Genomic DNA, 27,615 nt, shown 5'->3' with positions numbered 1-27,615 from the left:
CCCCTCCATGGTGCAGAACTCCCTTTCTTCTCTTAGGATACCCTTGTGGACCATCTGTGACATGTGACGTATAGACTGAGTTAGGTTGCCAGTGCCAGTCTGTATGTTAAATATTAATGAAGTTTAAATTTCTTTTCTTTGTTTTTGGATAAAGAGGAAATAAAAGTTCTAATTTCTCCCTGGTACTGTAGTGGATCATCTCCTGTGGAGTTTGGAAACTGCTGCTCTTCAGTCCTGTGTACATTACACCAAGCCTCCTGCCTTCTTCTTCTTCTTCTTCTTCTTCTTCTTCTTGGCTAGTCAGTGGGATTAAGTGACTTGCCCTGGGTCACACAGCTAGTGAGTGTTATGTGTCTGAGGCCGAATTTGAACTCAGGTCCTCCTGACTCCAGGGCCACTGCTCTATCCACTGTGCCACCTGACTGCCCCCACCTGCTTCTGTATCTAAGGATTAGAGCATCACCATAATCCCTTTCCTCCCTAGTTTGGATTTAGGAGGATGTATTTGATGGGCGTATGTCAGCTTCTTCAAGCTGATTCAGCACTCTGGTTTGTCTCAATTTTTTTTTTTATTTCTTTCAGATTACAACAAAAGCAGCAGTTATTTTTGTTACTCTTCAATACAATGTTACCATTCCAGCCACAGGTAAGTACCTTTTAGAACTTGTTATTGTGGTGAGCAGAGCACAAAGTAGCGTTGAGAATTCTTTACACTCTTGCTTTTGCTTTAATCTTTACAGATACCTTCATTAGTAGGAAGGAACTCTAGTTTATTGATGTTCATGTTGTAGTTCAAAATCCATAATTTTTGACTGGCATCCCCCAGTAGTATATTGTATAGAAATTAGTCTTTGTGTTTTCAGTGCTTGAATTATTTAAATTTTTTTATTGAGCAGCTTAAGAATCCATAATGAGCATTCATTCTTTCAAATTTATTTTGTATATACTTACTAATTTTACACTTACTTGTATAAAGTGCTTGTGTATCTCTGTATAGAAGTGATCTTGCAGTTTTTCTAGTTTGGGGCTTGAAATGTAAACCTCAAATCAACTCACATCCCCCTGCCCCCAAGTATAATAATGTAAGAGTTTGGATCATGTTTGTCATTCAGATTATATAGTTCAGGGCCTGAAGGAATAAAGATTTTGAGCTTAACATTCATTCTCAAGGTGTTCTACATTAAAAAAAAATTAGTTCAGAATAAATAGTAGGCTTAGTGATTGCCTGCATTATCTTGTATTACCACCTAAATTACTTTTTCCATTTCAGAAAGTAGTATTTTTCCTAAAATATTCCATTAAAGTTAAAACTTTTTTTTTTTAGTAAAGCTTTATTAGAAGGAAGTGGAAATTTAAAGTAATAGTAGATGCTGTGGATGGAGAATGAGCATTAATACAATTTTTTGTGAGGCAATGTTCTGAGGCTGGATTTGAATTCAGGTCCTCCTGAGTCCAGGGCTGGTGCTCTATCCACTGCACCACCTAGCTGCCCGTTAGTACAATTTTTCACATCACTCCTTGAATACATACAAAAAAGAACTTAAGGGTCATTTTTGTTTTTTTAGAAATCTTCAGTGTAATAACCATGTGATTAGACCTCATGATCATAAAAAACTAAAAACTGTCTCTAATGAATTTAGCTAAGCAGAATAAAAGGGAAAAATAAGAAGTCTACGGGAAAGATATTAAGGAATATAGTATTTATTGTTTGATTAGAATTGGTTTATTTTTTTTTTAATTATGGTAATTGACAAGTACTATTTAAAGTAATCAAGTCAGCAGGACCTGAGTTCAAATCCGGCTTCAGATATTTGACACTTACTAGCTGTGTGACCCTGGGCAAGTCATTTAACCCCAGTTGCCTCACCAAGAAGCAAAAAACAAAACAAAAACATAATCAGAGATGCTTACGTTAATTTAACTCTTATCTTTTTCTTACATAGTATCATAAAGACCTTTACAGATGAAATTGAGTTTTTCTCTCAGATCAAAGCTGTAATTGCTTCTGAAGCTTTGTTATTCAGACTTCCCCCTCGGAGCAGATTACTCTGGGGAATTACTAAAACTTAATTCTTTTTTTTTTTTTTTATCGTTTCCATAAAACTGTGTTGTACAGAGTTCTAACCTTAATTAACAATCTCAACATGTACTTTTGTTTGGTTTTCTTTTTGATCTTCAGAAGACCGTGCAACTGAAACCCTTTCTTTCTATTACTATGGCATCAAAGATTTGGCTACCGTTTTCTTCTACATGCTGGTAGCAATAATTATTCATGCCATAATTCAGGAATACATCTTAGATGTAAGTACCTTGTGTGGCTTTCTTTGAGGTAGTGTAAAGCATTATGAAATGAACTTGTTAGATACTTGGATTTCTAATAATTATTAATGACTATTTTTATTTTTAGAAAATTAACAGGCGAATGCACTTCTCCAAAACGAAACACAGCAAGTTTAATGAATCTGGTCAACTTAGTGCATTCTACCTTTTTTCATGTATTTGGGGTACAAGCATTCTAGTGTCTGTAAGTATTGCCTATGCTAAAATTGTCATATCCAAAAAGCTCATGATTTAAACACCAAGTAGAAAGTATCCTATTTAAATACTGTCCTCCAGTCTATAAATGAATTTTGTTTTGCTGAAAATCTGAATTTTTACCTTTCCCCCAACTAAACTATTTGGTGGAGATCAGGAGTGCTATAATCTGCTATGAATGTGGAATTCGAGGTGATGCATTTGTTGTAAACTCCATGCTGTGATTAGTTTGTTTTGTGATGTTTTGTTTAGCATGTCATATACTACATTTATGGTCCCTGAATCAGGAAAAATATGTTTATCTCTTGTATTCACTTGCAGGCAGTGTCTGTATTAGCAAAAAAGATTTTTAAGATAGCAATGACTTTAATACTGCTGGTGCCCAAGGGTGAGATGTTTTCAGCCATTTCCCACAAATAAAGCCAGCCAGTCGAAGCACTTTCCAGAGAGCTTTAAAAATATTGCATGCTTTTTCAAAGAGTACAACCAGAACCTTGCTTATATCATTCTAACTAATGGAAAAAGTAAGAACTTTTATTTTAAAGGCATTTGTTTCTATTAATGTTTTTTTCTCAAAATGTATCATCTTCCACAGATATTTGTTAAACTATGATCTAGAAGTTAGGTTTTTCTAAAACCATTACAGTTAGGAAAATGGCACTTTTATTTAAAGTGTGCTTTGGATATATGAGAGTTAGATTTTTGCATTAGATTAAATAAGATTGGTAGGCTGTTGGTGAAAAGTTGTTTTGGTTAAAGAAACAAAGCCATTTTTAACACTTTCAAGGTAAATGTGGAGGTTGCATCAACTAAAAATGCATTTCCTTTCTACTTTTTGTAGTCCATTATCTCCCTCCATTTGTTATCAATTGGTTGCTTTAATAATACTTTCCACAAAATTAATAAAAGTAGACTCTCAAATTAATGAAGACATTTGGAGACTAATTCTGCATACAAGTTCATAGGAACAGTGTTTTGTTGATTTACAATGAATTCTGTTAAATAAAATTTCTTGTGTGCCAGATGTTTTTACCAGTCCATATGGGAGTCAGTCTACAAAGACATTGTTTTGATATTTACATTTTTGGTATGTCAATATTTAATTCAGTGAAAAGGTTTTTTTTAATTCTCTCTCTTTTTTTTGGCCTATTTTAATAGAACGATAGGTGGTAAATATTGCAAAATTTTTCTTTTACAGATTTAAGAAAGGGCTTAAAATAGGATAGGTCCTGAGCCCAGGGTATCTGCAGTGGGAGAGTCTAGGAAGTCCAGGAAGTGAAAATGGAGCTATCCTGAATTTGGAATCTGTTAGCAAGAGCAAACAACTTATAACTGATATGCTTTCCTCTCTACACTGCATAGTTTTCATGTTTTGTCAAGTTTATTAAAATGGAATTCTATCGTCATAAATATTTATCAGAACAAATCATCTTTCTCTTGGACTATCAGGAGATAACTGCTCAGTAAAAATAAGATCAGATATCTTATAATAAAATTTAAACTGTTTTTCTTTTTTCAAATAAATGCTAGCTAGCTTGACCACCAACAAATCAATAATATTGTTTATGTATTTTAGATAACTATTTGATTATATAGGATTTGTTCTGTGAAATTTGGATTCAGTCAAAGGGCCGCACTTGAGGACCTAGAGGGCCAGTAATGGCCTCGAGGCTGCAGGTTTCTCACCCCTGTACTAGAATATTATTTTAACACATCAACAAAAAATTTTGACTGTCTTGAGCACCTACTTAACCTTAAAGTCATAAACTTTAGGAGTAGTTTAGTCCCTTTATTTCATCACTGGATGTGATGGGATTTGGGTATCAAAGAAATGAAAATAAGTTTTCTACTTTATTTTTGAGTTATCTTCTATCGGCTAATTTTTATGTCAATACTGTCTTAGGAGAACTTCATCTCAGATCCAGCTATACTGTGGAAGTCCTACCCCCTTACCATGATGACGTAAGTTTTTTTTAGTTTGCTTTTATTGATTAAAGAAAATAGTTCTGTCAAATGAAAAAGCAGCAAATGTTAATTGGCTCAGTACTCCTTACACTTGTCCCTTTTATTATATTCTTCTTGCCTTTATTCTTATTCTTACTTTTTCACTTCCTCTTCTTTGCTTTCTTCTCTATCCTCTTGCCTTTTTCTCTTTAGCTTTGATCCATTCATTCCTTCTTCATATTTCTTTTTCATCTTTTAAGCTTAAATCAGTCCCTCTTCCACAATCCTTTTCCCATCATGACTTCTTCCTTCTCTGAATTCTCATCACCCTTATATCCTGTGCCATTCATTTTAAAAGTTAGTTACATACGGTCCAGTATGCTTCTCTGATTTTTTTAACTTATGTCAGTTTTGTCACTCAATAGACTCCAAAGTTCCCTGAGAGCAGAGAATGTCTCTTACATTTCTTTTTTATATAATTTACAGTACTTGACAAATAGAAGTATTCCCTAATAATTGCCCTAACAAGTGGGGATGGGTGGGTAGAGAAGGAGAGATGTAAAAATCAAAAAAGGAGCTATAGAAGTATGTCTTTGCATCCATGTTTGCTGAAATGCCCATTGCATTGAGTCCTTTTTTTTTTTTCTTTAAGAGATAGTACTCTTTAAATAAATGTCAACTGCATTTTATCCTTGGGTTCTTATAGGCCTTCAAAAGTGCCTGTTATTTGTATCTTTTCTAAAATTTGCAAATCTACACTCTGTACCCTAATGCTGCTCCACTCTGTTTCCATTGGGTATACATACTCCTTTTGCTTTCCTTCCTCTGGTTGCTGCCTTCCTCTTGTTGCAAGGATCTTCTCCTTCCTTCCCTCCTATCCCAAAACTAAGTCTGTGTCTCATCCCTTCAGCATTAGTTTCTTTGTGCTTTCCAACTAGCTGCCCTGATAAACTAACCAGTGTTTATGTACTAATAAAAAAGGCTGGATTTGTTTTGTGGTAATTTGTATGGTAACTGGTAGACCTACAGAGATAGTGTCCTTTCTTTTGTTCAGTAAGCCTAAAAAAGGACTACAAAGATGGGGATTTCAGGCCTGTTTTGTGAGGAAAGTGGCTTGTCGGGATCTGTTTTGAGGGTCAGTAGGGTATTGAAAGGTATCCTTCTAATCACACCACTCCCTGTTGTATATATGTAATATAAATACAATAAGGAATGGTATGATAGATAACCCTATGACTGACCCTGACTTCCAATATTTGTTCTATTCTGTATTCCTTAAATATATTATGTTTTTAAAGTATTTATTTCACTTTCTTGTGTTGTACAGATTTCAAATGAAGTTTTTCTACATATCACAGCTGGCTTACTGGTTTCATGCTTTTCCTGAGCTCTACTTCCAGAAAACCAAAAAAGTAAGCTGGACAATATATAATTTTAAAAATTATCTTATTATCAATTTTTTTTTAAATTTCTTGGAGGAACTTTTTTTTTTTTTATCCAGTATCTTTTTCACTCACATTATCCTCCCCTTCTGCTTATCCTCCCCAAACCTCCCTTCCCCCCCCAAAAAAAGAGTTTTCTCCATTCTAAAATATAAGTTTGGGTCATTCATTTGATTTCAATTTGACTCAAACACTTCAAGACCTAATAAGTGCAGATTTTGAATGATGCTAATGGTCATAATTTTACTATTGCTTATTTTTTCCAAAATAGCATTTTTACTCTGAGTTTGGGCTTTAACTATACTATAATTGCCATCAGCAGTTCACTTCTTAGCTGTGTCATAAGGACTAAGACATTAGGTGACTGAAGCATAAACAGTTCTATGTAAGTCTTAGAGAGAATTCAATACTAAGAGAAGTAACTCAAAGCTTAAGTGTTTTTGACGAACAAAGTCATCTCATTCTTTCAAAACAAACATTCCTAAAAAGAATGGATCTTCTTTTTAAAGTATAGGAAAGTTGTGGTTTTTTCTTGAACATAGTAAGTAAAATTCTTAAGTAGAGCAGACAACTGACTTTCTAGTCTCCTTACTTCCAATACTTTTATCAAGGCAGAGCCCTGCACTACAAAAATTGTCTTTGCCAGTTTTTTTTCCCTAAAGCTTCTAATGTCATCCTTATCGTCTTCCACTAAAATGAAGCTACTTACCATTACTCTCAAGCTCTTTTTCTGCTTGCACTAGATTTTTAATGTTCTAATCTGCCCTTTTCCTTCCCTATCCTTATGCTTTATTCACACAGACATTCTGTCATCCACTTTTCTATTTCTGCTTCCAGGAGCACTCCTCTCTATGCCCGACTTGTTCTCCTGCACTTAGTAGTTATTCAGACACCCTCTCACTCCTTCCAGAACTCCATAAAATCCCCCTCAATTCACCTATCCCGGTCTAATGACACATAATAATATAGTAGCTAAGATTCAGGGAGTCTTTTAAGCACTTGACTTATATTCTCATTTGATCCTTAACAACCCTGTGAGATAAATGGCATTATCCCTATTTTATATATGAGGAGACTGAACCTTAAAGAGGTTACGTGACTTGGCAGTGGTCACACATCTCATAAACTTTAGATACTGGAGCTGAACCAGCTCTTCTTGACTCCAGCACTCTTTCCGTATGCCTTGTGAGGGATTATAAACATATTTCTTGATATAGAAAAATAGTAATTCGTGGATAGTGGCTGTTGCTTTTTTCTTTTGTGTTTATTTTGCTTGTTTTATAATACCAACCTTCACTGATATTGTCTGCTAAACTTATAACTGCAATGAAGTTCATGGAAAGGTCAGCTTTTAGATATTATTAGAGGATAGTTCATTTTGGGGGGCAAAAAAATATTTTATCGCTTGTGTGTGAAAATAGGTCAAAAGATTATTACTCTTTTTTTTTTATAATATTAAACTGTTTTGAGATCAGGGGAAAAAAGGAGGGGAGGGTTATGGCCATAATTTTCAGCGCACTTCCACCCTCAGTATTGTCATTAAGAATCTTAGAGGGTTTTTTGCTATACTAATAATACCTTAGATATCACAGTGGCCAAATTCCACTAGTCCATACCCATTATATGAAAGGTAATCAATCCTTAAAATAACATTCTCAGCAAATGGTAGTCCAGCCTCAGTTTGAATGATTGGAGGTGAACCCATCACCTCCAAAGATAGCCTTTCCATTTTTGAATAGCTCAGATTGTCAGGAAGTTCTCCTTGTCATCAATCCTCTATTTCTCTTCTTGCCATTTTTACCCACTGTGGTGCCAGACAGAATTAAGAAAAACTTCTCTTCCTCATTACAGCCTTTCACATACTTGCACACCAGTATTGTTTCTCCCCAGTACCCTTTATTCTCCATGCTGAATATCTCCAGCTCTTTTCAATCCATCTTCATGTGACAAAGACTCAAGGCCATTCACCTTCCGTGTTGCTCTCCTCTCAACTCTGTGTAACTTAGGAATTTTTTTCCTGCTAGGTCAGAGTACAAGGGGGTAATAACCTCATTTCTTGAAGCTGTTCCTCTCATTGAAGCCCAGCGTAGCATTACGTTGGCTGCTGCCATGTCATGCTGATGAGGTACATTAGGTTTGCATTCTACTAAAGCCTACAGTTCTTTTTCGGACAAACATCTGTATAACCATGCTTTCCACATCTTGTACTTGTGAAGTTGAATTTTTGAACCCAACTCTAAGACTTTACATTTATTTCTCTTGAATTCTGTCTTACTAGATTCAGACCATTACTTTACTCTGTCAGGATCTTTTTGGATCCTGACTGTATGATCAGTATATTAGCTGAAGTTGACAAAAGTTTATCATCTAAAAATTTGATGGGTATCCTATCCTTGTCATTTGTAAAGATGTTGAACACAAGGCTGCCATGCACATCTAGAGCACCTCACTGGGAACTCCCTTTAAAGTTGATAATTAATCATTTAGTGACTAATCTTAGAGTCCAGCCATTCAACTAGTTATGAATCTATCCAATTATATTTATCATGTGGTCCACATGTCCATTTTTCACAAGAATAGCATGACATTTTTATCAAATGTGTTGCTGAAATCTAGACAAATCATATTGCCAGCAGTCTTCTGATCATCCAGTTTAATTAACCCTATCAAGAAATAAGGTTACTTTGGCATGACCTGTTCTTAATGAGGCCATACCGGCTGTTTGCATTCCCTTCTTGTTTTTCTGGATGTTTGCTATACATTTCTTGTATAATCCAGTCTAGAATTTTGGCAGAAATGGAATTGGGCAGAATATCTGGCATAGGTTACCAATTCGGTTCTTTTTCTTGTTTTGAAAACTTCAGTATTTGCCTCTTGGTCCCATGATAGGAACCTTTTCTGTCCTCAGTGGTTTTCCAGAAATCTATGATAGTGGATTATCCATTACATCCCCCAATTCTCAGGAACTGAGGTTATAATTCACCGGGGCTGGGAGACATGAATTCACCAAGGGCAACTAAGTGCTCTCTCATCATCTCCTTACTTATGTGGCATATCAAAGTAAGAATTGATCAGCTTTGTGTTCTGTCTCTTGTAGTTAACCACACACAGCCCTCCCAAAGCAGCAGTCTTTCTTCACCTGTCACCCAGTACAGCTTTTTCAGAACAAAACAAAAAAAAAGTATTGTTATCCCTATCTCGCCTTACCTGCCTCAACTCATTCTAAGATTTAGCATTGTTTTAATATGACAATGCAATGTTCTTACACATACTCTGTTACCTGCCCAAGCTCCCATCTTCTGCACATTTATTTTAAAAGTTCTTACTCAGCAGAAACTGCTTTCTCCAAAGTAACCACTGCTCTCTGAGACATCCAGACGAGTAGCCTTTTCTCATTCTTTTTCCTTCTTGACTTCTCTGGAGCATGTGATGCTAGTTGATCTTCCTTCATTCCAGGATACTCTTGCTTTTCTAGATTTTTGTGACACTTCTGTCTTTGTTCTTCTCTTTTTTCTCTATTTTCTTTGCGGTATCATCCTTTCCCCTAAATGTAGGCATGCTTGAAGGCACTGTACTGGGCCTTCTCCTCTCTCCACCCTCTCAGTGATCTCATCACCTCTCAGGAGTTTAATTACATCTGTGCTGATAACTCCCAGAACAGTGTATCTAGTCTTAGTATTTCTATCCCTCTCTGTATTGCACTAGCCTGCTGGTTGATCTACTTGCCTCCAGTCTCTGCCCTCTCTATCCCATCTTTCACACAGTTGCCAAAATGTCCTAAAGCACCATACTGAGCCAGATGTCACTGTGCTGCTCAAGTTTCCAAAGGTCCTTATCGCTTCCAGGATGCAGTCTCTTCTGTTTGGCATCCCTTTATATTTTATTTCCAACTTATTTTTCTAGACCTCTTCCTAATTGTTCTCCTTCATGCAGTCTACTACAAGCTAAAATATCCTATTTGCTATTATTTATACACAATATTCCATTTCCCAAATCAATGTCTTTGCATAGACTCTCCCCCATGCCTGCAAAGTACTACAAAATACTCTTTTGTGGTCTCTACTTCTTAGAATACCTGGTTCACTTAAAAATTCAATTTGTGTTACCTCCGATATGGAGCCTTTCCTGTCTTTCCCACTCCCCAACCAAAAAAAAAAATTATTTACTAATATATCTACATGGTTCTCTCCCCCTAACCTATTTGATTGTTTATGCATATATCTGATTCATTATAGGGGGAAGGGAGGGAATATGCTTTTATGTAGCACTTACTATGTACCAGGCATTGTGTTTAATATTATCTTATTTGACCCTCACAAGAACCCTGCAAAGGTAGGTACTGTTATTATCCTTTTTTTTTACATTTGAGGACACTGAGTCAGACAAAGGTGAAATGGCTTGTCCAGTGTCGCACAATAAGTCTCTGAGGCAGATTTGAATTCAGTGTTCCTGACTCAAGGCCCAGTACTTTATCCACTGTGCCACCAGCTACCCCTTTCCTATTCCTCTCAAGCTGACTTTCTGTAGAATTTTAGTCCATGGAATCCTACCTGTTTTTCCTCTCCCTTTGAAATCTGCTCTCTTCAAATCTAGGGCACATCATCCTCTTGGGCAATACTTTCTGGATTTCTTCTGGTAATATGATTTGTAGCCAAGTGGGTCACCAATAGTTCTCCACTTTGACGGGTCTTAAGAGGTTCTTTGTTATGTCTTGCATCCACATGCCAGAAAGAAAGCAGACATCTTCAGTGTTGTTATCAGGTCACTGAATAGCTTCAGCTGCATGATCTCTCACCTGATAGCTTCTGTGGCACTCTTTTATCATTCCTTGGAGGACAAGAAGCTGCTTCCTTACTGAAGCATTGAATTCTTTCCCCTTAGGAAAAATCTCAAATTGTGTATATAGTTGTTCTATTCTTTCCCTTCCTCCTCTTTGTCACATTCTTCTAGTCTTCCACCTCCTAACATAAAGGTCAAGTTTCCTGGGCCAGTGATGATCCTTTTTTTCCTTCTCAAAGCCCACGTCAGGTTCTCGGTTTAGGGAGGCAGGGAGGGCATTGCACACTTCAGTGTCTCTGATAACTTAGAGTATGGAGAGCTGTTCCTTAAGTCCTTTTACCTTTCCTACAAGGAAGATCTACACTTAAAACAGAGATAATAGCCATTTGGCTGTGGCAGAAATACAAGTATTTGGTACATGGCCCTGGGAAGTTTACCGTATTCTGCATAATGTTTGAGATTCTCAATCTTGCTTTTTTAGCTGCTTGTAGGTATTTATACCTAACTTTCTAGGCACATCTATCTATTCTCATGATTTTAGATACATGCATGCCCACAGACTAACATATATCCAGTGTAATCACTGTTTAACTGAGAACGCAAAACTAACATATGTTTGCACTAAATAAACAAAAAGAATTAAATTAATCCTTTGTATCCCCACATTAATATACCCACCAAGTTTCTTCATTTGGTGGGATGGAGGACAATTTAAAGTAGTCGTTGATTTTTGTCCCAGATCCTCATGTTCACCAATTCCAGGTGGAATTCATCCAGAGCTGCCATCTCATTTTTGTAGAATCATTTGCATAACTCAGAAGTAACTAAAACTATTTTTAACACCTATATATGACAGTTGAAAGTAACTGTTTGAAATAATTAGCATAATTTGCAAGTAGCAGCTGCATATGTGTTAAACAGTTACTTAAAATTTACTCTATGAAAGTTATTTTGGGAAGAACACTGTCTGGAAAGAATTGATAAAGAGGGTGACTAGAGCAGTGATTGCTTTGAAATGCTCCCACTGGTATACAGAAGAAAGAAAGCTGCTAGTCACAGTTCAAAAGGTGTGTTGATGACAGATAATGTGTCATTTTCTTCAAAGGGAAAAATACAGAATTTCAGAGACCTACTTTGTGATGAATTTTTCAGAATTCTAATCAAGAAATAGGTTTAGATTTATTGCCACTTACATGAAAATTTTTTTAATTTAAGCATATCAGTAAAAGGTTACATAAACAATAGAAAATAACCAATGTGTTGAAGTTGAATATTTGGAAAAGTTTTTCAGATCTCAAAATTTATTAAGTAAGTCTTAGGAAATTACCTAAGGCACTAAGAGATTAAGGGACTTGCCCAGAGTCATACAGCTAGTATTAAAGGCAGGATTTGAGCCCAGCTCTTCCTGACTCCATGCACTGAATTCTATCCACTATACCACCCTCTTTGTTAATAAAACTACCCTTTTAAAAACTGATCAGTATGCCATGATAATGTAAGAGTTTTTGCAAGCTAGTGAAGAGTAATAGAATGAATATTGCATGTTTTAATTGTATAGGGCTTGGGATAATTGTTTGAGACATTGGAAAGGTAAGCCTAAAAATTCATTTGCATTGCAAATATGCTTCCACTAAAATTATCAGGAAAGGTTAATAACAGTATTCTTGCTAAGGAGCCCAGAATTCACAAAACATGTCATATTCCAAAAATTTTTGAAGATAATTGTTAGGATTTTAAAAAAAATTGGTGGAAAACCAAAAATAGCCAATTCTAAGTCACTTCTGTATTAATCCAGACCTTCTGTATGCTAAGTCTGTAGCTGTAGAGAGGGAGAAACACTAAAAAAAATTATCCACTGGGCAGTTCTGGCCTTAGAAAGTTATGCTGCAGAGGTTTATGATGGTAGGCTGACACTGTCCATTCACTCTCCCCTACAATTGACATTAGTTGATAAGAGCTGAAATACTGAGCTGGAACTTGACTTAGGTAGCTAACCATAGCAAAGAGCAAATTGATTTTCTGTTAGCAAGTTTAGGTTTTTTCTTCTCTGGGTTGGAATTTGAAATCAGAAAACGGGAAATGGATCTGCTTTGAAAACCAACATAATTTTGAATTTCTTAGAATTGAAAATAGATTTCTGTCATTTTTAGAAACAGAATGTGGAGTGACATATGTTTGTGCTAAATAAGCAAAAAGATTCAGGGGGAGGGGGGATTTAAATGTCTCAGGCAATGTTCTCTGCCTACTAAGCACTTTCTTTTGTTTTAAGTTATTAGAATTCCTTCTTTGGAATGGAATCTAAAGGTTATATTTTTTCATCTACCAGAAATTCAATCACGTGATGAAAAAAAATGAAAGTACTCCCATTAGAAATACTGAGAATTCCTTCAGTTTATTTTAACTTGCTTTTGGGATACTGATCTTCAAAGTATCACATTGGATAAAACATCTTCAAAGTATCACATTGGATAAAACATCTAGACATACATGCTATAGTATATGCCTGAGAATTTTATAACTAGTTCCTTTGTGTTCATGGACTCATGAACAACAGTTAATAAAACTAGAACTGTACAATATTGGAGTTTTTCAGTAGAAAAGAAAAGAGAGGCTGTAGGAGGTAAGACTGAATGCTTCAGTATCTCTGGCTGTCTGGAAAAAGTTGAATCGTGTGGGAAAACTTCATTGTAGAGGTCCAACAGATGTATTTTTTTTTTCCTAGTGATTTAGAACATCTTTCTTCCATTCAAAGAACCTCTGCAGGTGTTGCTTTGTTTGTGGACTTTTCTGAGGGAAAAACATAACCATGTAGTACAACTTTGTGCTATCCCCCCAGGGAGCTGGATAAGTGTATACTTGATAAAAGGCAGGAAAAAAGACTTGTTTACAGCATATTATAGTGAAGTTGCAGTATAATGCAGTTCTCATGATTTGTAGAATTGGAAGAGATGTGAGATTATCTAATTAGTATTTGTCAATAAATCAGATGTTTAGTATTCTGGAGTCTTGCCCATGCTATTAATTTTCTGAACCTGAAATAGTTTCCCATGCACCACTTGAAATCCTATTCACCCTTTAAGTTCAAGCCTGCTTAAGATGCCATCTCCTCTATGTATCCTTCCCTGCCCCTCAGACAAAAGTGACTCTTTCTTCTTGTCAGTTATCCTAACGCTTCGTTTTTAACCGTTTGTGTTGTGTGTTTGGCTTATTTCCATTGGGGCAGCATTTCCATCTTTGATATACCACACATACATCCCAATACCTAACACACAGCACTGATAATACAGAATTTTCACAAAGTAGTAAATATTAAGTGAATTAAACTGAATCTAGGCTGACTTCCTTATCTTATAGATGAGACCCAGAAAAACTTTATTGAATTCACACTGTAGTTAAGTAGCAAGGGCAGTACTGAGCACAGGTTTTTTTTAACTCCCCGTCCACTTTAATTGTAGGTTACCATTTAATTATTTCAGATGACCATATGAATGCACACACATATTGTTAGATTTCTAGTACAAACTCAGGAATAAATCATAGAAAAGGATGTAGTCATTTTAATCCAATAATAAACAAAAAATATACGAGCATCTATCATTCTTTACCCAGTGGCTTGCTGAGAACTATGGGAACACAAGGAAAATATGACAAAAATCTTACCCTTTAAGAGCTCATATTGTAGTTGGGGATTATACTTAAGACGATTAGTCATTATAAAACAGGGTTTTATTTAATTCCTCACCTTCAGCAGATCTGTAATTTCATCAAAACATACTAAATAACTAATTACAAAGACTATTGTATTCATTGATGAATTTGAGAACTTTTTATGGTGGTCCTCTATCCCAGAGAATGGCACTTTAAGTATCACAGAAATATCATCAAATGTGTCAGGATTTGTTGAACAACAGAGCCAGAATACTAGAATTTCAGCGTTGGAAGGGACCTCAGGCAACATGTGGTCTGACCCAGTCCAGAAAAGAATTCCTTCTACAAACATACCTGACAAGGGTCATGCAGCGTTTGCTTGAAAACCCATATTCAGGAGGAGCTCTTAGCTACCAAGGCAACCAATGCATTCTATTTTAGATAGCTCTCATAATTAGAAAACTTTTCTTTGAGTCTAAATTTGTCTCTTTTCAGCTTCCATCTATTATTCCTAGTGTTACCTTTTGGGACCAAAAAAAAAATCCAATTCTTCTACATTATGTCCTTTTAAATACCTGAAGACAACAACTGTAACATCTTCCTAATCTTTCCTCCCTTTTTTTGTCCTAAACTGTGATTTCATTGGCATAGGGAATTCCCAGTGAGAAAATCACCCCTACTGTTCTACAGAACTCTAGATAAGTTAACATCAAACCATTAATGAAGATTCTTTGGTTCTGGCTATTCTATTTAAGCAGTTCCTAATCCATCAAACACCATTCATCTCTCCAAACTCCATCCATCCATCCATCCATTCATAACATCATTTCTCCATCTTTGCTTAAAGAGGAACACAAAGAGATTTTTATCAAATGCTTTGCTAAAATCTATTTGAACTAGATTTGCAGCATTCTATTGATCTATAAATTTAAGAACCTCATCATAAAAGGAAGTTAATTTAGCCTGGCATGAGCTATTCTTTTTTTTTTTTTTTTTAACATAGAACAAACTTAATTTACAGAGTAAAATTCAGGGAAATGAATTGCATGTGAGCCCATAGATAATCCAGAGAAGCAAATTCCCCCTTCTCTTTTTTGGAGGGTACTCTTTTCATGGCTTGTTCTTAATGAAGCCATTCTGGTTCCTTGTTATTATCACTTTCTTTTAGATGATCAATAATGGTCTCTTTGATAATATATTCTAGAATTTTTTCCAGGAACTAAAGTCAAACTTATTGACTAGTTTGTATTCTCTTTCCTATTTTTGAAAAGTGAGATGCCATTTTTCCTTGTCCAGTTCTGGGCATCTCTCACTTTTTTTCCATGAGCTTTCAGATATCATTTACATTGTCTTACCAGTGACATCTACCGCTTTTTTCAGGACATAAGGATGCTAATCATCTTTGATAGGTAATTTGGATTCATCAAGGCAACTAGATGCTCACTCATTCATTTTGTTCTTTTCATCCAGTACAAATATCCTTCTCTTTGGCCGAGGAATTAGAATCAAAGTAAAAATTTAGTAGCTCTGCCTTCTGCCTGTTAACAGATTGAATTTGGATGGATTAGCCCATCCAGTGGGAAAAGCAGTCCTATCCCCTCTTTCATCTCTTTTCCATAGCTTAAAAAAGAGAAGGCAAATAAAACCTTTTTAAAAATTCCTTAGATTTAATCACTAGCATCAACTCGTTCTGAGCTTTGACATTTCCTGGTGTAGTACTGTGACATGTGTGTTCATCCTTTTACCTACTTGTGTTTGCTCCAGTTGTCTTTTTGTGCCTTTTTCAAATTCAGGTTGATTGGTGAATTACTTGCACATCAGTCTCTTCAAACAACTGCCATTTTTCCCCCTCAGTAGAATTTTTTTCTGTTTGTGTCTTTAGAATTTCATTCTTAAGAGGTTCCAATTCCTCTTCGGCTGACTTCTGCAGAATCTGGGCCCATGACATCTTACCTCTCTTTCTGAAATTAAACCAAAGGCTTGTGATTCTTAGAGATGGAATAAACTTCAAGAGAATATATGATGCCGTTAACCCTTTTGCCATCAAGCAAGCAAGATATTACTTTTCCTATGGATAGGGCAGCTGAGGCCTAAAAGTACTAGCCCTCGCTAATAGTGTGGGTAGCCTAGACTTCGGTGGCTTCTTGCTCTTTCCTCTGTGCCTTTGTAGACCACGTGTCCCAGATGCTCCAGAACAGTCCTGACTTCAACAAGAAGAAAGTTTTATGTTTTTAACGTGGCTTTTCAAATGGCACGTTTCACCTATGCTAGTAGTGCTCTCCTGGTAATAAGCAAACAGTCCTGCTGAAGAGCACATTTCTAGTTTAGAACATGTTTCTTGTCACCATGTCACGCTGCCCCTCTACATGTCAGTGTGCTTTAGCTAATCTCTGATTCCTGTTTCTGTTTCACCAGGAAGATATTCCACGACAACTTGTCTACATTGGTCTTTACCTCTTTCACATTGGTGGAGCTTATCTTTTGAAGTAAGTGGTAGGGGCTTTTTTACATCTTTTATCCCCCGTATTCATAGCAGTTACTAAACTAATACTTGTTCTATGTGTTTGTTTCTGTTTTAACAGCTTGAACCATCTGGGACTTGTTCTTTTGGTGCTGCATTACTTTGTTGAGTTTCTGTTCCATATTTCCAGACTGTTTTATTTTAGTGATGAAAAATATCAGAAAGGGTAAGTTATTTGTCATATCTCTGAAATAGCACAAATATTTTAAATCCATACCCAAGTTACTCTGCTTTGTACAGTTGTCTTTGAAAGCTTAAAATAAAGTGAAAATACTTGATGTTACAAAGTAGGTAGTAATGCGTTTCTTTAATCCCAGGAGATAATTTGAAAATATTTTATATCCTGTCATTGAGATTACACTTATAAATTATATACAGACATGCTTACCTTTATCAAAGAAGTGTAAATGTTCAACAGTAAGTGGAAAGATAGTAGGACATCCTTGTAAAATGATTAAACTAAAATGCTTTTGGTAGGGCAGGAGCTAAAACAGTAAATAGGCCTGAAAACAGAATTAGAAAGTAAATTATAATGGTACAAAGTCTTTTAAAAAAACTCTAACCCAGCATATATGTTTCTGAACTAAGGTAGAAAATTAAATATTTTATCTTTGAGATTTTTTTTTTAAGTTCATTTCATGACTTCTCATCTAGTTTTTACTGTGATCTTTTTCTTGTCTCGTTTATTGTTGTTAATGAATTTGTCTTACAGATTTTCTTTGTGGGCAGTTCTATTTGTTTTGGGAAGACTTCTGACTTTGATTCTCTCTGTATTAACTGTTGGCTTTGGCCTAGCAAGAGCAGAAAATCAGAAGCTGGATTTCAGTACTGGAAACTTCAATGTGTTGCCTGTCAGGTGCAGTAGATTTATTCTTAGCTATGTCACTTTTGTTCGGGGGTAGGTTTTACATGGTTTTGATGGAAAGATTCATTCCAGAGAGAAACAAGTAAATTTGGGGGCTTGATCGTCAACAGGGGAGAGGAATATTAATTTATATTAAATTCATTTCTCTGGCAGGTTCATAAATCCTATGTCAGAGTGGAATGGACCATATATTTAACCCCAGGGAATAAATCATCAATTGAAATTTTTTTTGGTAGTATTTTACATCACCATAGTTTTGTTTTGTTTTGTTTTGTTTTTAATATAATAGCAATGTTTGGCATTCAAAGCCTTACATAACCTAAACCCCACCCCCCTTTCTTATCTTTTTATACCTTATTCCCTGCCCCATACTCAGAGATTGAGTGACACTGGCCGCCTGGCTGTTCCACAAACAAGACCCTCCATCTCTCAGCTCCAGGCACTTTCTCTGGCTGCCCCTTTGCCTTGAATGCTTTTCTTTTTCCACTCTACCTCCTGACTTCTTTCAAATCCCAAATAAAATTCCATCTTTTACAGGAAGTCTTTGCCAACCCATCTTAATGCTAGTACCTTCCCTCCTTTAATTATCTGCTATTTATCTTGTCATTGATAGCTTGTTTGTACATGTTTGTTTGCTTTTTGTCCCCCTCCATTTGACCAAACTCCTTAAGGACAGGGACTATCTTTTGCCTTTCTTTGTGTCCCCAGCACTTAGCACTGAGCCTGGCACTTAATGAATGCTTATTTACTGACTGAATTTAAACATTGAAAGGATATTGCCAAAGAAGTCCTTGTTTACACTTCATTCATTCGTTCATTCATTTATTTGCTTTCTTGCTTGCTGGTATGGATTAGCCAATACATATAGTAATTAAGAGGATTTAAATTGGCTGAAATTTTTTTTTTCTTTGCTTTACCTATAATACTAGTGACCTCTTGGTGATAAGCAAACAGTCAGGCTAGCTGAAGAACACATTTTAGTAAGTGTGATTTTTCTATAACCACACCAGAAAAATCGATAATCTTTTCATTTGAAAAAGAAGCAAATGAGGAAGAACCCATTTAATAAGGAAGTAAAATAGCTCACAAGAAGTATAGAAAATTTTGGCAAGAAATAAAGACATTTTTCCGAGGCAAATGATAGCATATGTAATTCAGCCTCTTTTTGAAACAGAAAGGCAACTTTCCCCTTAATTTTTTTTTGTCCTAACATACTCTAATATTTTCTGTTTCTTTTTAAATCTGTTCACAGAATTGCTGTTCTTGCATCAATCTGCATTACTCAGGCATTCATGATGTGGAAGTTCATTAATTTTCAGCTTCGAAGGTGGAGGGAACATTCTTCTTCTCAGCCTCAGATTGTGAAAAAGAAATCTGCAGTAACTAAAGGCAGGTCTTCTAGAAAAGAAAAAGGTTAGTATTGCCCACTATGAGTCAAAGACTCCTTGAAGTAAAAGAGAATGTGAAACAGTAGTTATGTTTCTCTTTTTGAAAGAACTTCATAAAACCTAGGGTGCATTAAGTATGATGTGGCACCATACCTCAAAGCAGCCCCTCTACTCAGACTAAATTTTGTTTTTAATTTTGCTGCCACCATGAGGGAAGACAGGAAAAGAATTTCTCTCATCAAAAGTTTCCTCTGAGCCTTAACCTTCACTCTTTATTCTCAATGGCTTTGTTTTGGTACATTGGTCCCAAACCTTCATACGTTGCTGTCAACACAATGCACATGTTCTTGGTGTCCAATTAATCTTTTACCAGGGTGTACAAAATCTTATTAGCTTCAGTCAGATTAGGTTTAAATGTATTTAATCTTTCTGCCGTTGAGGCTACTGATAGTTTAAATATGAAAATACTACAAGAATTTGCTGTAAGGCCTATTTGATCCATTTTCCATTCTAGTCTTTGGAAGAGTAAGATTCTTTTCTCTTTTGTTTCTTCTCTTGTTCTTTTCATACAAGTGATCATGGCCAAATGGGGATAATATCATTTGTACTACTTACTTGTTCCTAGGAAGGGACTTTAGTGACCTTGAAATGCTGTATAAATATGAGTTTTTACTATTTTCTTTGTTCTTCTCGTCTGTGCCTCTGGCTTCTTTTCACAACTATTCTGACATTGCAGTCATGTCCTGTACTTCGTGACAGACAGATGTAACCCCAGCATTGGTCGTAGGAAGTCCTCTCCTCCCTCTATCCTCTCAGCCCTCTTCTCCTTTAACGCATTCTGGAGTCCTCTCCTTTGCCTCTCCTGGAATAGTCTAATGGGCTCTAACTCCCAACCCCAGCACTCTGCCATCTGGATATTTGCACTCTTTGCCCTTCGCAGCCATCTCTACTTCTTAGCATTTTTACCACCCCCTCACTTGCCCAGTTCACCTTGTTGGCTCATCTCTGGCCACTCCAATTTCCAGCCCTCACCATCATTGATATAGTTCACATTTGCATTTTCTGAACAGCTCCTATAGATTTTTGAAATGTTTTTAGGACCCCACATTTATTAACAAACATAATTCGGGCTTGTATCCAATGTATTGGATTGTTTTACTTGACTATTCTTATGTCTCACAAGGGAAGGCTTCTACCAAGGAGGTGGAGTTGGTGAGTAGTGATGAAAAAAAAAAGAAAAGGAAAAAAGAACATCAACAAACATTAAAAACATAGATGAAGAGCACCAGCCCTGGAGTCAGGAGGACCTGAGTTCAAATGTGGCCTCAGACACCTGACACTTACTGGCTGTGTGACCCTGGGCAAGTCACTTAACCCCATTGCCTAGCCCCACCTCCACCCCCACCCCCCTCAATCAAAGACATAGATGACACCACAGGAAATTTCAGAAAGGGACAGATAAGGGCAATTTTGTTACTAACATATTCACCTTTTAGGAAAAAAACTGCATAGCAGAAGTTCATCCTTCATGTACTGTCCTTTTTCTGTTCTTGTTTGTAAATTAAGTGTTGGTGTTTCTTAAGTTCATGAAAAAGAAAGAGTCTGGTTGGTAAACAAAGTCAGGGTCCAACATTTTCAATATTAGAGCTGTCAAAGTTTTCATGACACTGAATTTTTCTTTCAGTTTACAGCTATTTGAAAGAGTGAAACTTAATGAAAATAGAAGTTCAATTTTATAGGAAGAGGCCAAGCAACAACAGGATAGGCTCTTTTTTTTTTTTTGGAGGCAATCAGGGCTAAGTGACTTGCCCAGGGTCACACAGCTAGTGTCTGAGGCCAGATTTGAACTCATCCTCCTCACTCCAGTGCTCTATCCACTGCCACCTAGCTGCACCTCCAGATAGGCTCTCAAAGGAAAAATTAGAAATAAAACAACCTACCAGTCTTATGTGTTAGTGAAACAATAATTTTTCCAAGAGTCCCTGACTTGTAGTTGAGAGATCTGAAGTCAAATCCAGACCTTGTCATTTAAATCTTTCTAAACTTCAGTGGGTTATTTAACCTCTGAATCTCAATTTCCTCATTTATAAAGTGGATAGGATAATATATATGTGCCATTGACCTTATTGTTGTGAAGATAGTCATCAATATGAATTGTTCTTGAGAATCCAGAGGGAAAAGCAAGTTTTGTTGGACTGGTCCTTGAACTAGCTGTTAGAGGGAAATTCTGGCTTCAGTACTGAAGTAGCTGACTGAATCTTTCAGCCTTCTTTTTTGCTTATTGAATGGGCTTAACATTGAGAGTCTAGGTGTTGTGGGAGAGATTTAGGACCTGGGTTTGAGTCCTGGCTCTGCTACTCATTAGCTCTGTGACCTTCAGTAAGTCACACATTTCCCTGCACCCCAGCTTCCTACCCTGTCAAACTGGAACTATCAGACCTAGCCTGCCTCATGGGATTTTTGTGACTATTCGATTGAAATGATAATGTGAAGATGCTTTGTAAATTGTAAAGCAAAATCTAAATTTAAAGTTGAAGTCTTATAACTCTTTCCAGGAAAGATGTTACATGATCTTGAGGTCTTAGATATGTAAGGTAGTAAGATGAAAAGGCATTGTACTAGTTTGGAGGCCTGGCTTTTATTTCATGCATTACCACTAATTATGTTACTCAATCATTCTTTGTCTCTGTTTTCTCATTTATAAAATGTATTGACTCCAGAGCAGCAATTTTCAATGCAGTACCTCTTTAAAGACAAAAAAAAATTAATATAGACAACAATTCTTTTTGCAGATCCTTTTTTTTAAAGTGCTACTGTGTTTTAGATTTTTTTTAAGTGTATAAAATACAGCTCTGATTAGCTTCATTTCCTTCACTTTTAAGTGGAATTGTAAATATTATCTGTAACATTTGGTGTATAGCAGGTGCTTCAAATTAATTAAATTAGAATTTTTAGCCTACTAGTAAGATAGCATTGGTTCCAAGTCACAGATATTTCAAAGGGGATAAACAGGCGAAGCTCTTATTTAGGGAGCTGAACATTCCAAGAACTATAGGAGCATTATGAGGTGTTTTTTCAAGGAGAATAAAAGGATTTATTTCTTTAACCATATAGTTATAGAACCTTAGAACTAGGGTCTTAAAATCTTCTAGCCCAAGGTCTTTATCTTGTGGTGGCTCAATGTCAGCTGCTTTTCGCAGGGAATTGCCTGGTTTTATTTCGTTTTGCTTTGTTTAGTATGTTGAATAAGAGAGAAATCTTAACAGCCTCCCTCACCTATCCTAGTCTTTTATCCCCTTAACAATTAAGAAATCATTCCTGATTTTGTATGACTTTTCCCAGATATACATTAAGGTGAGATGACCTAAATGACTCTAATTAGTGTCTTTCAAATAGAATATGAAATACATGTGTGTGTATTTATGTGTGTATATATACATACATTATATTCATATATACATAAATGGATTACTTCTTTTCCATCATTCTTTTTTTAATGTATGTATCCCTGAAGCAGGTCAGTATTGTTAAGAACATAAAAGTGTTTTCAGAACTATGTCCACTGAATCCTAGTGCTGTCTGACCTTTGTGAATAAGAATTTGGGGGGATATACTCAAGGCTAGTGAAGGAGCAGAAGTCTCCACACTCTGTAAGTCCTACTTAGCTATTTGGCTGGGTTGAAGGGATGAACTGAATGATGAATCAGGATATTTGGCCGTCCTCATCCTGACCTGGGCACCAAAGAGACACTGGGAGTACACTGCAACATTTTGGTTATTGTTTCATTGATTCTGCGTTTCTTTTTTATCATCACTCTCATTCCCACCCCTCCCACCCCCATAGAAGCCCTTTGTCGTAACCAATAAGTATAGGCAAGTAAACCAAACCACACATTGGCTCTTTGTAAATGTCTATTTCTCTCAGCACATCTAGTTGATCCAAGAGGTGGGAAACATAATTTGTCATCTGTCTTCTGGAGTCCTAATTGGCCTTTGTGTCGGTTGATGTCTTTCAAAGTACAACTTTGTACTTTGTACACAGCCTTGTTACATATACATACAAGTTCTCCCCACCCCTCAAAAGTCTCTCTTTCAGTGCCCCTTACAAATCCTTTATCTGACACACCTCATACACGCACTACCATTACTTCCTTCTCCCCAGTTGTATGGCACAATGTGTCTTCCATTCCTGTTACACATGCCACTTTCAGCAAATCATAGCCCTTCTTCAAGATTGCCTTCTTAGTCGGAAAGGCACATTATACTTAGCCAGTAAAATTTATAACGTGTAACCTGTGAATCCCTTGATCACTGATTGAAAATGAATGTGGAAAGGATGCTTATGCTGGAAAAGGGGCAAGGATGTGGGCTTTTGAAAGCAGTGTATAATTCACCATGATAGAGGTTCTCATGTATGTTGAACCCAACCAGCAACAATGATGAATCAGCTACTGCAGAAGTCCATTTTAGGGTGTGTGTTAAGATGAATTACTTTCTGAGAAAGACAGATCTGTTGGGGATACACGGGATAGATTATCCCTGGGTGACACTGTCTTTAGAGAGAAACCAAAACTGTGGGGAAATCTCATCTTGCTACAACACAAGACAGATAATAGTTAACTATGTTGCTATGTCCCAATGGGCTGGTTGGGAAGCACTAATACATAATATGTGGTAGGTGTTGCTATTCAACCATTAACTTATGTCTAAATTTATTGATGCCAAATAGATTTTTTAAAAAGACTTAACAGAAGCGGTGCAAAACTGCACTAAAACTTCCCCCTAGAAGTTTTAAGAAATTAGTAATTCTGGGTAAATTAGTATTTAGGAAAACTAAGAGTTTATCCTTCAAGTGTCATTTTTTTTCCTAAAATTTGACAGTTTCTGTTGGAAAACTTTCTAAAAGTGATGATGTTATCCCCTGACTTCTTAGACTATATTAATTAACCTTATCTTCAGTAGACAGGTCTTAGACTGGCGCCATGGATGGTGAGCTAAGTTCACAATTGTGTTGGAAGAAGAAGAGATCATAGATCTCGAACTGAAAGGATCTGAGAGGCCTTCAGCCCAACCCCTTCATTTTGGCAGCTGAAGAGAGTGGTACCAAGAGAGGATAGGAGGCTTGCCCAAGGTGACACAAGTGGCAAAGACAGGCCTTGAATCCCCAAACTCCCACTCTTTCCACTGTACCAGTCTGCAGTGATGACCAAGTTATCATTAGGCGCAGCTATTGTTATTATAGTAAGTTGTGGCGACAGGGATGCCTTCAGTGCCTCTTGGTGAGGCAACTTGACATAGTGGATGGAGTATTGGATCTGAAAGGTCTGGGTTGAGATTCCACCTTTAACATTTAGTAGCTGTGTCCTCTTTGGCAGTCACATAACCGTGTCGGTTTCCTCAGCTGTAAAATGGGGATAATATAAGTAGTGAAGTGCTTTGTAAATTTTAAAGCCCTATGTAAACATAGACTATTTGTATTTTTCTTAATCCTTGCACCAAGTGGCACTAAGTGCAATTTATTTTTAAGTTCCTTGTTGCTTTTTATAGTTTTTCTCTTTCTTGTACTCATTTCTTACTGTTCAGTATGCCTGTCCTCAAACACCCAAAACCTTCTCTACCTTCAGACTTGCCGGAAAGGCAGGGGAGTGAGCTCTTTAGAATTCTGTAAAATTGAAAGAAGTTCTCCTGTAAAGTCTCTTGAGTGCAAAAGTGTGGACTGGCTTACCTCTTTTTTGGATAAAGAGCAGCCTTTTTTTCTTAGCAGTTTTTTGGTTGTTATTCAGATGAGTCATTGTTGAACTACCAAATGAAGTAAGAGATATTGATTGAACTTAACACTGTTCATTATAGTTGTATTAATTACATTTTTACAAATGAATAATAATTATTTTCCATTTTCAGAAAATGGCGTAAATGGAACAGTAACTTCGAATAGCGCTGACTCCCCCCGTAACAGGAAAGAGAAATCCTCATAACTGAATTTTATCAAATTAAATGACTAATGTCCCCAAAGAAATCTGCTTTTTACAATAAGGAGTTCTTCAGCACTAGACATCATTCTGATCCTAAAAATACAGTTCCTGCTCTTTGATTCTTGCTATTCTTGTATGATTTCACGCATCTTTTTTTATGGGCAGTCGTGGGGGGAGGGTGATTTCTGTGAGGGAGAGAAACATTTTGGCTTAGACTAAGCTACCTATCTTTGGAATAATCAAGGGACCATCACACCTTTTTTGTTTTTTTGTTTGTTTTTGTCTTTTTTTAAACTTTTTTTGTAATAATTGGGAATAGTTAGTTATTTAAATTTCACATCTTAAAGATCAGTGATTCGATTTAATGTTCCCACCTATATTTTTATGATCTTGGCAAATATCCAGTTCCAACAAAATCTTTTTTTTTTTTTTTTTCAGTTCTCTTTCAAGATCAATATGAAAGTAGCATAAAGTTGGAAGTCAAACTTTAAATATGTTTTAAATAGTCTCTGAATTTTAGAAGTATTATTTTTAGTAGAATTACAACTGGAAACCTGATTTTTCAAACCACCAAAATAATTGTGTGCTTTATTTTGTAGTTAGTTGTTGTCAGTGTTGCATACTGATAGATGGAAAAAAGAAAAACACACCTCTTCAAGGTTGAAGTATTTCAAAGGCATATTGCCTATATTGAATTGCAATTTCTTGTATAAATATGAAAATACTCATAATAAAAGTCTTTAAAAGTGTGTCAAAAACACTTACAGACTGGAAAATAGAATATTAAGTGTACACTGTAGAAAGCAAAATCAGATTTATGCAGCCCTTTTAATAAATAAGTTTATCAAAAATTACTCAGTAGGGCTTGTCTTAAGTTCAATGTGTACAGTGACCTAGAACAATGCTTCTTTGGTGTGCAAACCCTCTTGGAAAATAACACTGTCTACTTGATCAATATATTTGAACAGAATGTCATATTTACATCTAGAATATGTATTATGTGCACTAATTCAAAAAGGAATTGAAAGTTCAGGTGGATGAGCAGTCTTAGGAAAGACAATGCTTTATGTTATAACTATAGCTTTGGTTCCATCATTAATTGAGAAACATTTATCTGTATAAAACATATTTTTGGATAAAAAATATATATATATATATATTTGTATCTTTACAGAAAGGCTATAAAAGCATTTGAGTAAAATATTTGGTTCCCTTTTCTATAATCATCCTTTGAAATCCTTATAGTTGTATTTGAGTTGTCTTTGTCTTTCCCATGCATATATTGTTCCTTCATTGTTCATATCTTGTCCCTGTTTCTTATTTTTATCAGAAAAAAGTTAAATGTTTGTGCCTTTTTGTGTAAAATTTGCAGACAAAAATGCTTTCATTCCTTGACCACCCTGTTAAAAGAGGTCTGCAGTTAAAGTGGCCATGCTGCTAATAATGTCATGCTTTCAATTTTTCACAACTATTGACCCACTTCTAAGGAAAGGGGTCGCCCTTTGTAGCATTATGGAGTTTAGGGGAACTAGATTGTTCCAGTTACAAACTGTCATCAGGTTGAACTATATGTTGAGAAACCCAGTTAAAATAAAGACATTTTTACTTTCACAGTTTGTGTTCTGCATCTTTCTTTAGCCAATATGAAGGTTTTATTCAGCTATTAAGTTTAAAGCCATCATAATGTTATTTCCATAGGGTGAGTTTTTAAGTTTTTTGTCATGCAGCTTGAAACTACTAAGCAACATTTATATTCCATGATGAGTTTCTATCCATGGAAGTGCCAGAGAAATTTGTTTTTTTTAAGTCTTAGTGATGCCGTTTGTTTTTTACATCGGTCATGCCTAGATACACAGTATATGCACATGCACGTGTCACGACTTTCCCTTAGAACAATGAAAAAAATTTAAAACCAACTGATATCCAGGTGTCTGACAGCACAACAGATGTTTTCAGGGGTAAATTAATAATTTTATTGGTAGACCTGTCTCTGTTTCAAAATGATTAATTTACTCTTCACAGCTGGGGCCACTGAGCAATCTGCGGTAGCTTTGGAAACGGCCCAGAAGGGTAGCTCTGGAAAAACTTAAGCAATGATGATTGAGAAGAGAACTTTTGCAAAGATACCCCTTAACGGTGTGTTTGTTGGTCTGGTGACATTTAAAGAGGAAAAAAGAGCACAACCAGAGCTATAAGTAAGGAAAATTAGTCTAGGAACATTGTCTGCAGAATGAATTAAAAGCAGGTGGAGGGATATTTGACACAGGAAGACCTGTTTTGAATTTTGTCATAATAGTCTAGCACAGCTGAGAGAATCAGTGAGCATGCAAAACTCAAGAGAAGCGTGGGAAGACTTAACACGAACAAAAGTGAGATGAGACAGATCAGGAAGACAACATGCACAATGACTGAACTGAATCTATGTAACAATGATGACCAAGTGTGTGGCCTTAAAGAAAAGGTAACAGTCCACCTCCTTTCCTTACAGAGATGGAAGACCATGAGTATAGCCCAGGCATCA

At 36.1% G+C, this 27,615-nt stretch overlaps 1 protein-coding gene across 2 annotated transcripts in view; it reads left to right on the top strand.

Moving 5' to 3' along the window:
* LOC114054178 (translocating chain-associated membrane protein 1) overlaps nucleotides 1–26,705 on the top strand; it is a 40,604-nt gene extending 13,899 nt beyond the window's left edge. Inside the window, exons 2-11 of one of the 2 annotated variants that reach the window (XM_027877339.1) lie at nucleotides 583–646; nucleotides 2,183–2,301; nucleotides 2,408–2,524; nucleotides 4,439–4,497; nucleotides 5,807–5,891; nucleotides 16,764–16,834; nucleotides 16,931–17,035; nucleotides 17,582–17,725; nucleotides 18,987–19,147; nucleotides 25,024–26,705. In XM_027877339.1, the coding sequence (XP_027733140.1) occupies nucleotides 583–646; nucleotides 2,183–2,301; nucleotides 2,408–2,524; nucleotides 4,439–4,497; nucleotides 5,807–5,891; nucleotides 16,764–16,834; nucleotides 16,931–17,035; nucleotides 17,582–17,725; nucleotides 18,987–19,147; nucleotides 25,024–25,097 (999 nt within the window). In that variant the 3' untranslated portion in view covers nucleotides 25,098–26,705. Of the gene's footprint in view, nucleotides 1–582; nucleotides 647–2,179; nucleotides 2,302–2,407; nucleotides 2,525–4,438; nucleotides 4,498–5,806; nucleotides 5,892–16,763; nucleotides 16,835–16,930; nucleotides 17,036–17,581; nucleotides 17,726–18,986; nucleotides 19,148–25,023 lie in introns of both variants that reach the window. The other variant, XM_027877338.1, reaches the window with a different exon arrangement.
* The last annotated feature ends 910 nt before the right edge of the window (nucleotides 26,706–27,615 follow it).

Source organism: Vombatus ursinus, unplaced genomic scaffold (assembly GCF_900497805.2).
Source record: "Vombatus ursinus unplaced genomic scaffold, bare-nosed wombat genome assembly UNPS02014812.1, whole genome shotgun sequence".
Classification (NCBI taxonomy): Eukaryota; Metazoa; Chordata; class Mammalia; order Diprotodontia; family Vombatidae; genus Vombatus; species Vombatus ursinus.
The sequence above is the reverse complement of the archived record's forward strand: the minus strand, read 5'-3'. Positions and strand labels throughout refer to the sequence as shown.